The 12646-nt window shown below is 49.9% G+C and overlaps 1 protein-coding gene across 1 annotated transcript in view; it reads left to right on the plus strand.

The window, feature by feature from the left end:
- Positions 1 to 543: 543 nt before the first annotated feature.
- nompC (no mechanoreceptor potential C) overlaps positions 544 to 12646 on the plus strand; it is a 334011-nt gene continuing 321908 nt past the window's right edge. Inside the window, exon 1 of the mRNA XM_071686202.1 lies at positions 544 to 1355. Within this exon, the coding sequence (XP_071542303.1) occupies positions 699 to 1355 (657 nt within the window). The 5' untranslated portion in view covers positions 544 to 698. The remainder of the gene's footprint in view (positions 1356 to 12646) is intronic.

Here is a 12646-nt window from a genome sequence, read left to right on the forward strand (position 1 = left end):
CTTTATGACTGAGTACTGAATATTTGCTCCTCTGTATACAGTGTCAACACGTCTCACGTCTTGCTCAAACGCGAAATAGATTTTTTTTGATACAGTCATCTGTCTCATGGGGTGACATTTGGGTTGGCCATGGCGACGAACTATAGTTGCCGCTCTACCATCTGTCTGGTTCGGCTGTGGATACAGAGGCCCATCCTCACCTCACGTACGTCTTGTCTTATAGATCCGGACGATATATGATCCACAGTCGCCTGTCTCACTCACCGTACTGTGGCAACAGGACGTATGAGCTTTGTATCTACACAACTACGATGTAGATGTCTACCCGCTCTCCCTCTTGTCGCAACCGTCGTAAGAGAGAGAGGGATTTGATCGTAGTCTTGTTTAGTGGTCGAGTGTGGGTTCCTGCGCCCATGGCAGTGCCAGGCAGGTGTAGGGGCTGGAGGTGGAGGACTGCGGGTGGTGTGGAGGTGGCTGCGGTGTGGTGTGGGGCCGGCAGGATCGTCTGAGCAGCAGCAGTTGATCGTGTGATCGCGTGGGGAACGCACGGAGCCAGGGGTCAAAGCAACACACATCGCGTGGCCAGCCAACACCTCGCACCCGCTACACCCTTGACTGCGCTGGCCTCCTGCTGGTGGTGGTGGTGATGACAGTGGCCGCTGTGGCCGTCACATAGCGGAGGCGAAGGTGACGACGTCATGTCTCATGACAAGCGGCTGTCCGGTCCGCCGGACCCGGACCGTGAGCGGGGGGACAGGTCGGGCGACAGGTCCAGGTACGGACCACAGATGTACGACTCCAGGTCCATGAAGTACGGCGGCTACGGTCGTTCCCCTGGCGATGGCCCGCCCGGGGCCTCGGGCTACCTGGGCAGGGAAGGGGGTCGCAGAGGACACTTGAGCGCGTCCAACATGCAGGCCGCTGCCGACGGCCTGGACGGAGGCACCGTAGGTGGCCTCCCTCTGAACCAGCCGTCGGGAGGACGCGGCCAGAGAGGCGGCCGACGGAACAGCATGGACAATGGGCGTCGCGGCGGCCCGGACGGCGGGAGGGGCGGCCGTCGACGGGGAAGCGTCGACACTGGCGAACAAGAGAAGTCCAAACTGCAGCAGCAGCAGCAGCAGCAGCAGCAGGCGGCCGAGGCGGAGGCAGCGGTGGCGCAGGAGGCCGGTGAAGCAGGGCAAGACAAGGAGCAGGTCATCCAGAGGCAGCGAGGTCGGGTGATGATGCTCAGCTCCAAGGGCGACTGGCCGGCCCTGGACCACGCCCTGAAGGTGCTGGAGCGACTGGTCCCTGAGCCCTCCCCGGGAGGACCCAGCACTCCTTACGCGCCCCTGAAGGACCTTTCAGAAGAGGTAAGTGACATAGTTTCCCCTGCTCTGTGCCTGGGCCGTTTCCAGCCCTGGTGACAGATGTTGACTTCTGGGAACACATGATGGAGGAGGGAGTCGTGAGCGAGCTGTGTGTGTGTGTGTGTGTGTGTGTGTGTGTGTGTGTGTGTGTGTCACACGCAGAGTGTGGGAGCAGTCTGGTCTCCTGACGTCTACACACACACACACATCACTGATCATTATACGTACGAACTTATGGCGAGAGACAGTCAACAAGACGTCATACACATCAGTACAAAGTAACAGCAACAGACGGCCGAAGGATCGAACCCCAACTGGAAATAGGTTTAGATCCAATTCTTCCGCTTCTGTAAGACAGTCACGATGTCTCTTTTGGGAATCTGCGTCTTGCACCTCTGTTCTGTGGCCTTACGGTGGCCTCACTGTGGCCTCGCTGTGGCCTTACGATGGCCTCACTGTGGCTTTATTGTGGCCTCAAGTTGCATCTTCGCATTTATCTGACGTTAAGCACATTCCCATCTCTGTATCCATGTATCAATCTTGCTTATATTTTCTTACTATTACGATAAAGATACCATTATATATATATATATATATATATATATATATATATATATATATATATATATATATATATATATAGGTGTTACAAGGCTTGTCCTGCCTGTGGGTAGGCTGTGAGTGAACAGCCACCTTGGGCGAGGCTGTATCATCGGCTGTTGGCGACAGGAAGAAGGAAAGTCTCGTGGAAGATCTCGTTGTCCTGAAGGAGTCCTTCACCTTCCTGCTACTGGAAACAGCGCAATCCTGGAGATGCAAGAGGGAGATCCTGGGAAAAAGGGGTCCTGGGGAGTAAACTACACTCTCTTAAGAAGGGGGTCTTGGGGAAGCTATAGAAAAATAAATAAATAAATAAATATATATATATATATACATATATATATATATATATATATATATATATATATATATATATATATATATACATATACATATATATATATATATATATATATATATATATATATATATATATATATATATATATATATATATTCCTATGAGTCCACGGGGAAAATGAAACACCGTGTTTCATTTTCCCCGTGGACTCATAGGAATATCTTGATCACGCGCAAAATTGTGATCCTTTCCAATATATATATATATATATATATATATATATATATATATATATATATATATATATATATATATATATATATATATATATATATTGTTGCTCCACAACGGTAACGTGAAAAACCCGTCACAACACATGAAAAACAAAAGAACATCTCACTCAAATTTGATCCAGTTTCCACGACCTTCTCTCGCGGGTCAACATAACAAAAACAAACAGGACGATCTAGAGACGTGTCAACTGTACATATGACCCAGCCAATACCTGTGGAGGACGACCCCTCTACCCTGAGCCTCTGATACCTGAAGGAGAAGGCTCTCTCCACCTGACCCTGTCCTACGTCAGGAAAGTCGTAGTCGAAACACGAATGCATCCCAGATGATAGTCTGAGATGGCGGGTGGTCATGCGTTCAGTACGTATATACAATCTACTCACACACCATCTGAGCTATGTACATCCCATCCCTGAGTCCCAGGGATCCACAATTATCCCGCCTCGTCCTCCAATCAGTCGCCAAGTGACGATTTCCTACAAAATGTCTGAAAGGTGTGTTGGGGTTCAGTAAACCTCGCCTGTGTGAGCAGTACATAACTGGCCTCTTTGCCTGTTTAAGCAGTATATATATACATATATGTATATATATATATATATATATATATATATATATATATATATATATATATATATATATATATATATATATTATCCCTGGGGATAGGGGAGAAAGAATACTTCCCACGTATTCCCTGCGTGTCGTAGAAGGCGACTAAAAGGGGAGGGAGCGGGGGGCTGGAAATCCTCCCCTCTCAATTTTTTTTAATTTTCCAAAAGAAGGAACAGAGAAGGGGGCCAAGTGAGGATATTCCCTCAATGGCCCAGTCCTCTGTTCCTAACGCTACCTCGCTAACGCGGGAAATGGCGAATAGTTTAAAAGAAAGAAAGATATATATATATATATATATATATATATATATATATATATATATATATATATATATATATATATATATATATATCCTACCATCTGTTTAGAGTCATCGTATTTACACACGTCAGTGAAAAGATCTATTTCCAAACTGCATTACGAAGTTCGTGCTGCTGCGGCAGGAGAGCGACCCCGTCAGCTCCTGCAGGTGTGTGTCGGGGGCGTTGGTCCCTCCTGAAGCAGACGCCAGCGCACGAGCCACGTGGGCACACAAACAAACACCGACCCCATATAAACACGGAGGTGGGCTTCCGTACTCACACACACACACACACACACGCACGTACACACACACACACACACACACACACACACGCACACATACGCATACGTCTCCGCGTAAAATTTCTCGTCTTTCTCTTCTCTCTCCAACTCCCCCCCGTGGCTACCCGATCACTCACATGCACACTGGAACACCAGCACACGTGTGTGGGAACACTATGGACGGTCTATACATGATACAGGATACATTCTACACGAAGACGAGACGCATACACTCGCACATGTATACGCCAGCGATGGCTCAGGTGTATGCATATGTATTCATTCTCATAAGCAGTCATGTATGTGTATAGAGGGGCAGTCTTCAGCTGATACACGCACGCACGTGCGTATCCACTTGTACACGCACGTGCGTACCCACTTGTATACGCACGTGCGTACCCACTTGTACACAAACTTGTGTAACCACTTCTACACAGACGTGCGTATCCACTTGTACGCACACGTGCGTATCCACTTGTACACAGACGTGCGTGTCCACTTGTACACAGACGTGTGTGTCCTCTAGTACACACACGTGTGTGTCCTCTTGTACACACACATGCGTATCCACTTATACACACAATTGTGTATCCACTTATACACACACAGGTGCGTATCCACTCGTCCATGGCTGTATCCGAGTGGATACAGCCACATGATCCACGCAGGGGGTCATCGCCTGCATAAGAACCATAGCCAAAAGCCGTGTAAGATGCCTCCCGCTGTCAACATTCAGTAGAGAAGAACGTTTCTATGTACCACAGCGGTCCCTGTCTACCTGTATGTGTGTGTGTGTGTGTGTGTGTGTGTGTGTGTGTGTGTGTGTGTGTGTGATCACCTATTTGTACGGTACGAGATGAAATCTTCATTAGGGGGGGGGAGGGAGTCCCATCTTGTGACCTTCATCTATCGTCATACAAATTCTCTGACCTCAGTGTGTTGTCTGTATTTCAAGTGTCATCACCTACCTTACTCCATTCCTTCACTATTCTTACACCACAAAAGGACACTTTTGTTACACTTTATCTAATCATTTTCTTGTTCAGTTTCATGTTCTATTTTCTGGCTGTTCTATTAATTACACTTTATCTAAACAGTCTCTTGTTCAATTTCATGTTCTATCTTCTGGCTGTTCTATTAATTACACTTTATCTAAACAGTCTCTTGTTCAATTTCATGTTCTATCTTCTGGCTGTTCTATTTCTTCATCGTGTACAGAACTGGTAACTAATGACCCGTGTCAAACTGGTTTAGAGACTTGGAGGATGTGATAAATCACCCCTTACTCTTCTCTCTTCCATGATTAACAGCCAGCCTCGAACCCCCTCCTTACTGTAACCCAGGTCTCTTCACTGGTGTACCATCCCTTGCCCTCCTACGAACCTTCTGTCTTTGTGCTTCCTCAAGGAGCCGTGACCAGAGCTGCATATCCCACTTCTGGCCTGACACACAGTGCGAATACCTCTCCAAAGTTCTCCTTATCCATGCACTTCGTCAGCGGGATTCCAATATCTGACAGCAGACGGTTCGTCACCTGTACAAATGTCCTGAGGTGGAGCTCTGGCGACATGTTAAGTACACAGTCGACTCCCAAGTTTCCTCTCTCTCTCTCTCTCTCTCTCTCTCTCTCTCTCTCTCTCTCTCTCTCTCTCTCTCTCTCTCTCTCTCACACACACACACACACACACACACACAGATCCATACAGCTCATTCCATGTAGCTTAACATTAATTATCAACACCTTCTTTCATTGTGTTCCATCCTGCCTATCGTGCATTTCCTTGACTTAAATGTCATCGACTTGGATCAGACCAACTTTGGAGTTTGTCCAGGTCCCCTTGCACGTTGATGCAATCCTCTTCTCCCCACTCCATCACCCAGACATCATCTGCAAACATGTTCAGACGGATCAGTCCCTCTGGCTCGTCATGTGCATGACGTTGCATGATGGCGTGTGGTGGTTCGTTCTTGTCTGTGGTGAGTGGCGATGGGTGCGTGGTGGTCAGTTTTGTGCCTCGACGTACGTGGTGGTGTACGTGGTGGTGTACGTGGTGTGCTCTGGTGTTCAGTGTTGTGTAGTGTGTGTGCTAGTGAGCAGTGTACTGTGGGGAAGGGTGTAGTGCGGTGAAAGCAGTTATCTAGGTTTTGTAAGTTGTTGTGGTAGTGTTAAGTATTTTGTAAGTTGATGTGGTAGTGTTAAGTAGCAAGCTGTGGTTCGGTGAGTAGTGTTATCTTTGTTTTGTAAGTGTGGGAGTGGTGGTGTTAAGTAGTAAGCTGTGGTTTTTGGGTTGTCTGTAGTAGAAGTGGTGAGGTGAAGTGTGGTGGTGTGTAGTGGTGGAGTGTGGTATGTGGTCGTGGAGTGTGGTATGCGGTGGTGGAGTGCTGTATGCGGTGGTGGAGTGCGGTATGCGGTGGTGGAGTGCTGTATGCGGTGGTGGAGTGCTGTATGCGGTGGAGGAGTGCGGTATGCGGTGGTGGAGTGCGGTATGCGGTGGTGGAGTGCTGTATGCGGTGGTGGAGTGCGGTATGCGGTGGTGGAGTGCTGTATGCGGTGGTGGAGTGCGGTATGCGGTGGTGGAGTGCGGTATGCGGTGGTGGAGTGCGGTATGCGGTGGTGGAGTGCGGTATGCGGTGGTGGAGTGCGGTATGCGGTGGTGGAGTGTGGTATGCGATGGTGGAGTGCTGTATGCGGTGGTGGCGTGCGGTATGCGGTGGTGGAGTGCTGCATGCGGTGGTGGAGTGCTGCATGCGGTGGTGGAGTGCTGTATGCGGTGGTGGAGTGCGGTATGCGGTGGTGGAGTGCTGTATGCGGTGGTGGAGTGCGGTATGCGGTGGTGGAGTGCTGCATGCGGTGGTGGAGTGCGGTATGCGGTGGTGGAGTGCTGTATGCGGTGGTGGAGTGCGGTATGCGGTGGTGGAGTGCTGCATGCGGTGGTGGAGTGCGGTATGCGGTGGTGGAGTGCGGTATGCGGTGGTGGAGTGCTGTATGTGGTGGTGGAGTGCGGTATGCGGTGGTGGAGTGCGGTATGCGGTGGTGGAGTGCGGTATGCGGTGGTGGAGTGCGGTATGCGGTGGTGGAGTGCGGTATGCGGTGGTGGAGTGCGGTATGCGGTGGTGGAGTGCGGTATGCGGTGGTGGAGTGCGGTATGCGGTGGTGGCGTGCGGTATGCGGTGGTGGAGTGTGGCAAGCGGTGGTGGAGTGCTGCATGCGGTGGTGGAGTGCTGTATGTGGTGGTGGAGTGCGGTATGCGGTAAAGAGCGACGATTTTTCCATTTTCTTTTTTTCCTACGTCAGCCAACACGACATCCTTATCAGCTTACCAGCTGATAAGGATAAAGATAAGACATCGCGCTTATGAAGTGTCTGTGGATACGATCCTTAAAAAGGCGGAGCAGGTGACAGAAAGAGGAGGAAATACAACAGGAGGAAATAGAATTCCACAACGCCGCTGTACCAGGAAAAGGTGGAGAGAATGATAACGGTCTATCCTCGTGTGGCTGGTCTCCACACAGAGGCTATGGGAAGCAACATGGGCAGTCACATGCCGCGTGTTCAGGCTTCTTAGGGCTAGGAGGCACGGCACGTGCAGACACCCCAGGGGAGCAGTGGCTTCGAATAGAAGTATCTGTGGAACAGAAGGGTGACGACACAACGGATGGAGAGGGATGGTGGAAAAGAGTGGCGATCGCTGGAGTTCTATTCCACTACAGTGGCTGGAGAGGGAGTTGACTGAAGTTCTATTCCACTACAGTGGCTGGAGAGGGAGTTGACTGGAGTTCTATTCCACTACAGTGGCTGGAGAGGGAGTTGACTGGAGTTCTATTCCACTACAGTGGCTGGAGAGGGAGTTGACTGGAGTTCTATTCCACTACAGTGGCTGGAGAGGGAGTTGAGGGAAGAGCCAAGCCCAGATTGTACCAGCAGGACTCCCATACTGGGAGCGAATTAAAATCTCCTTTGTAACACTCCAACAGCTTCTGAGAAGCAGATTTTGTGGCGTTCATCATCATTGTAAGGGGTTTGCAGAACAGAGTGGGGGAATGTGGTTATGTTCAACATGTTCATGTTATCGTAGATGTGATGTTCATCATCATCATCATGCAGGTTTTTTTTTGCAGAACAGAATGAACTGTTCTGAAATTCAGCATCAGGAAATGAGCGATAGTTTCAGATAGAGATGAGAGTAGAATCTTCTTTAATGGCGTAGCTGAATTTGAAAGGAGGATCAGTGTTAAGAGAGAGAGGTAGTATGTTGGGTGCATGAGAGAGAGCGAGTATCACAGTCAGGTGAGAGAGAGAGAGAGAGAGAGAGAGAGAGAGAGAGAGAGAGAGAGAGAGAGAGAGAGAGAGAGAGAGAGAGAGAGAGAGAGAGAAGGGTGTCAGAAATTGAAGAAAGAGGATTAGTTGACGAGGGAGGAAAGAGGATTAGTTGACGAGGGAGGAAAGAGGATTAGTTGACGAGGGAGGAAAGAGGATTAGTTGACGAGGGAGGAAAGAGGATTAGTTGACGAGGGAGGAAAGAGGATTAGTTGACGAGGGAGGAAAGAGGATTAGTTGACGAGGGAGGAAAGAGGATTAGTTGACGAGGGAGGAAAGAGGATTAGCTGTCGAGGGAAGAAAGAGCGCACACATTAGCACAGGGCCCAGAGGAACGCCAGTGCAGACAGCACACGAGGGAAAGGTTACTCTGTCAAGGACTACCATCACCCTGGTGTGGCGAGAGGATGGTATATGCATCAGGGTAGAGTGTGAGGCCGAGCCAGCCGGAGGCGCCGCCCGCCCGCCCCCCACACTCTGCCCCAAAGCCCTGGAGATGCCAAGGGCCATGACAATTGGTTCACCAGGATCCCTCGAGCACCCCGAAGGTGGCCTCACAGAGGTCGGGCAGATCACCAGTAGACCTGGCACCACGAGAGCTGTGCTCGTGACTTGAAAGAGGAGGTCGGGACGAAAAATGATGTTTGCCCATGACAGAAGGGCGTGAGACGAGAAATGGAGTGTCCCAGACAGTGAGAAGTGAGGAGAGCTTCGACGTGTGTGGAGGTGGCAGAAGTGAGGGAGAGCTCCGACGTGTGTGGAGGTGGCAGGAGTGAGGGAGAGCTTCGACGTGTGTGGAGGTGGCAGAAGTGAGGAGAGCTTCGATGTGTGTGGAGGTGGCAGAAGTGAGGGAGAGCTTCGATGTGTGTGGAGGTGGCAGAAGTGAGGAGAGCTTCGATGTGTGTGGAGGTGGCAGAAGTGAGGAGAGCTTCGATGTGTGTGGAGGTGGCAGAAGTGAGGGAGAGCTTCGATGTGTGTGGAGGTGGCAGAAGTGAGGGAGATGGGGCGATCATGGGAAGGGTTGGAGAGACCTCCTCTTGTCTCAGCGATGGGCTGGACTGAGGAAGGTAGACTTCCAATACAGAGGTAACGTCTGTGGCGAGAGAGAGAGAGAGAGAGAGAGAGAGAGAGAGAGAGAGAGAGAGAGAGAGAGAGAGATCAGATCAGATGCGAATCAAAACGGGTCAGACTGAACAGATGATGGTGGCAAACACGAGCGGCTCCATCAGGCGGAGAGAGTTCGATGTTGGTCGGTCGGGTCGTCGTGGGGGGAAAAGGAGGAAGGAGAGGGATCGAACCACAGTTCCTGATGCGTCTGGCTCACGACCGGAGCGATCAACTCACCCAAAGCCCAAATCGACGTTCTTGCTCAAGTGTGACCGTGTCGCTTGGCTCTATGGATGACTCTGGGCGGATACAAGGGCGAGATAACATTCAGGAGAGCGGGATCGGGTGTCCCAGCCCCGTGACCAGCTCCTGTTCCTGGTGCGGCGAGCATCACAGGAGGAGGAATGAGGGTCGAGGTCGAGGTTATGGGATGGGGGAGGAGGAGGGAAGGATATCAGGCAATGAGGGATGCGAGCCTCCGTGCAGGCCTAGCTTCCATCCCCGGGAAGCAGGTCCCGTCCTGGGGGAAAGTCACTGGAAAAGACGGCGATTCTTGAAAGGTGAGCTAAGGTCATGGGTCAAGGTGGGGAGGGGGGGAGGGGTTACCCTAAAACGGTACAGGAGTGGGACTGGAAGACCCCGAGGGGTTAAGGTACAGTGTGGTGGTGTACAATGTTGTGTGGTGGTGTGGAGTGTTGTGTGGTGGTGTATAATGTTGTGTGGTGGTGTGGAATGTTGTGTGGCGGTGTGGAGTGTTGTGTGGTGGTGTGGTGGAGTGTTGTGTGGCGGTGTGGAGTGCTGTGTGGTGGTGCGGTGGTGTGTGGTGGTGTACAAAGTTGTGTGGTGGTGTACAGATTCGTGTGGTGGTGTGGCGTGTTGTGTGGTGGTGCAGTGGTGTGTGGTGGTGTACAGATTCGTGTGGTGGTGTGGCGTGTTGTGTGGTGGTGCAGTGGTGTGTGGTGGTGTACAAAGTTGTGTGGTGCTGTACAGAGTCGTGTGGTGGTGTCGAGTGTTCTGTGGTGGTGCAGTGGTGTGTGGTGGTGAAGAGTATCAGGCGGTGGTAGAGGGTGGTGTATGGCTGTGCGTTCGTCCCAAGCCTTGGGTCACGATCTATGGTCTGTCAAAATGGAGGAACATCTTAAACAACCGCATCTAAGAATGACACCATCCTTGAATGATTACTGCATACATACCCATGTAGGAAGTATCTATCATCAGCTATACATATACGTAACATACATAATGTATACAGTCTTACAAGAGAGACAAGACTGGTGAAGTCAAAATCACTCTCTTTCTGTTTTCCATCACGCAGACTATAAACCCTCCACATTGATTGGTATAAACATGAGCAAAAGCGAAGATCCATTATCAACAGAATCTTGTAAAATGAAGAGAAATCAAATTTGATGACTTAGAGCACAGAACCAGAGGAACAAGGTGAACGAGTATGAATAAATGTGTTCACTGCTTATGGTTCTGGCAAGTAGGAGGTTGATGAGGAACATGAGGGAAGCCTTGGGACACAAACCTCACATCGTTCAGTAGGATTTGGCCCACAGAATATGGATCAGAATGGAGTCTACTTTTCTCAGCGTCGTATAAACACACTCGTGGGTTACCAAGGCAGAAGAGGAAAATGCATCCAGGCAGTGGTTTTCAGTTAACGCTTCTGGGTAGCGCTTTCAAGGAAACTTTGATTTTCAGGTAATACCTCAGGGTAGTGCTTTCCTGGAACTCTTGTCTTCAGTTAATACCTCTGGGAAGTGTTTCCTGGAACTCTCGTTATCAGTTAATACCTTTACGTAGCGCCTACCTGGAATTGTCGTCTCGTTAATACCTCTGGGCAGCGTCCAGCAACCTTGGTCATCATGTAATACCTCAGGGTAGTGCTTTCCTGGAACTCTCTGTCTTCAGTTAATACCTCTTGGTACCGCCCTCCTGGAACTCTCGTCTTGTTTATACAACTCCGGGTAGCGCCTTCCATGAACTTTAGTCTTCATTTCATACCTCTTGGTAGCACCTTCCTGGAACTCTTCTACCCAATCAAGAACTCTTAGTAGCGCCTTTCCGGAACTCTCATCTTCAGGTAAAACCTCTGGGTCATGCTTTCCTGGAACTCTCTTCAGTAATGCCTCGAGGTAGGAGCCTTCCTGGAACTCTTCTACCCCAGTTTATACCTCTTGGCAGCACCTTTCTGGAACCCTCGTCTTCAGGTAAAACCTCTGAGTCATGCTTTCCTGGAACACGCGTCTTCAGTTCCCCATAAACGTTCATTGTAGACTGTCTTGGGAACGGTCAAACTCACAGGGATGGGACTTCAGGGCTCCTGTCTGAGTGAGTGTGTCGGCACCTACCTAACCTACCTGCTGGTGCCCTCCACGATGCTTTCAACCCACACGCACACAACACCTGCCGCCCCAAAGAACGAAGTTTGATGAGACGGCAAAAGAATACATAACATCCACAAACAGTATCAGTCCACTGGATCCTTTCCAGGATGTTTGTGGAAGTAGGCGAGGTCAGGAACATTGCTGGTTGGACATATGAAACGACATAGGGATGAATTAAGGAGGCACAACACCACAATATGCCATTGTGGAAGTAGGCGAGGTCAGGAACATTGCTGGTTGGACGTATGAAACGACAGAGAGATGAATTAAGGAGGAACATCAGCACACTTTACGTCTACAGGGGCACAACACCACAATATGCCAGTCAAGGGGATGAGTGGAGGGTGGGCCGCCTTCTTCAAACGCGGTGTTCCTCTGGTCTGTCCTCAAACGTGTTGCTGAGCAGCCGACCAGCTGGGCTGCTACACTCATCGAGGGCGGCACCGCTAAGCCGCTGCTGGCTGAAATTCCTTCACGTCCCACAGTATACCACCAGTGAGAGAGAGAGAGAGAGAGAGAGAGAGAGAGAGAGAGAGAGAGAGAGAGAGAGAGAGAGAGAGAGAGAGAGAGAGAGCCTTCCTCAACTGCTGTGCAAGTGACCCTGGGTGTGACTCCCTCCCGCCACCCACTGCATCACAGCAGGTACCGACCGTCCCCCACCCGACCCCCAAGCTGGACCACGGACCTGAAGCTCCCGTTCCGTTCCGTTGTGTTCCTCACGTTCTGACAACACACAGATCATCTCAGTCCGGCCATGATTGTGGTCCGCCTATACACAATAACACGTCAGGATAACATCTGAAGATCACATCATTATGATAACTGAAGTTATCTTTCGCCAACAGGTAAAAAAAGATGAACTAAAAAACGAAAAATTGAGGTTGTATGAATTTTTTGATTCTTCTAATTTAATAATCTAAACATAACACTGGAATAGAAGGAGTGTTTTCTGCAGATAAAAAAATCTATACATCGAAGTCTTGGTGCCTGTGGCTGGGGTCAAACAGCCAAATGGAGCAGTGGTGACATCTTCATATCGGATACACGCGATCATTAACGGATGAAATTCATCTTCCAGCAAAACT

The sequence above is a fragment of the Panulirus ornatus genome, chromosome 41, assembly GCF_036320965.1.
Source record: "Panulirus ornatus isolate Po-2019 chromosome 41, ASM3632096v1, whole genome shotgun sequence".
Classification (NCBI taxonomy): Eukaryota; Metazoa; Arthropoda; class Malacostraca; order Decapoda; family Palinuridae; genus Panulirus; species Panulirus ornatus.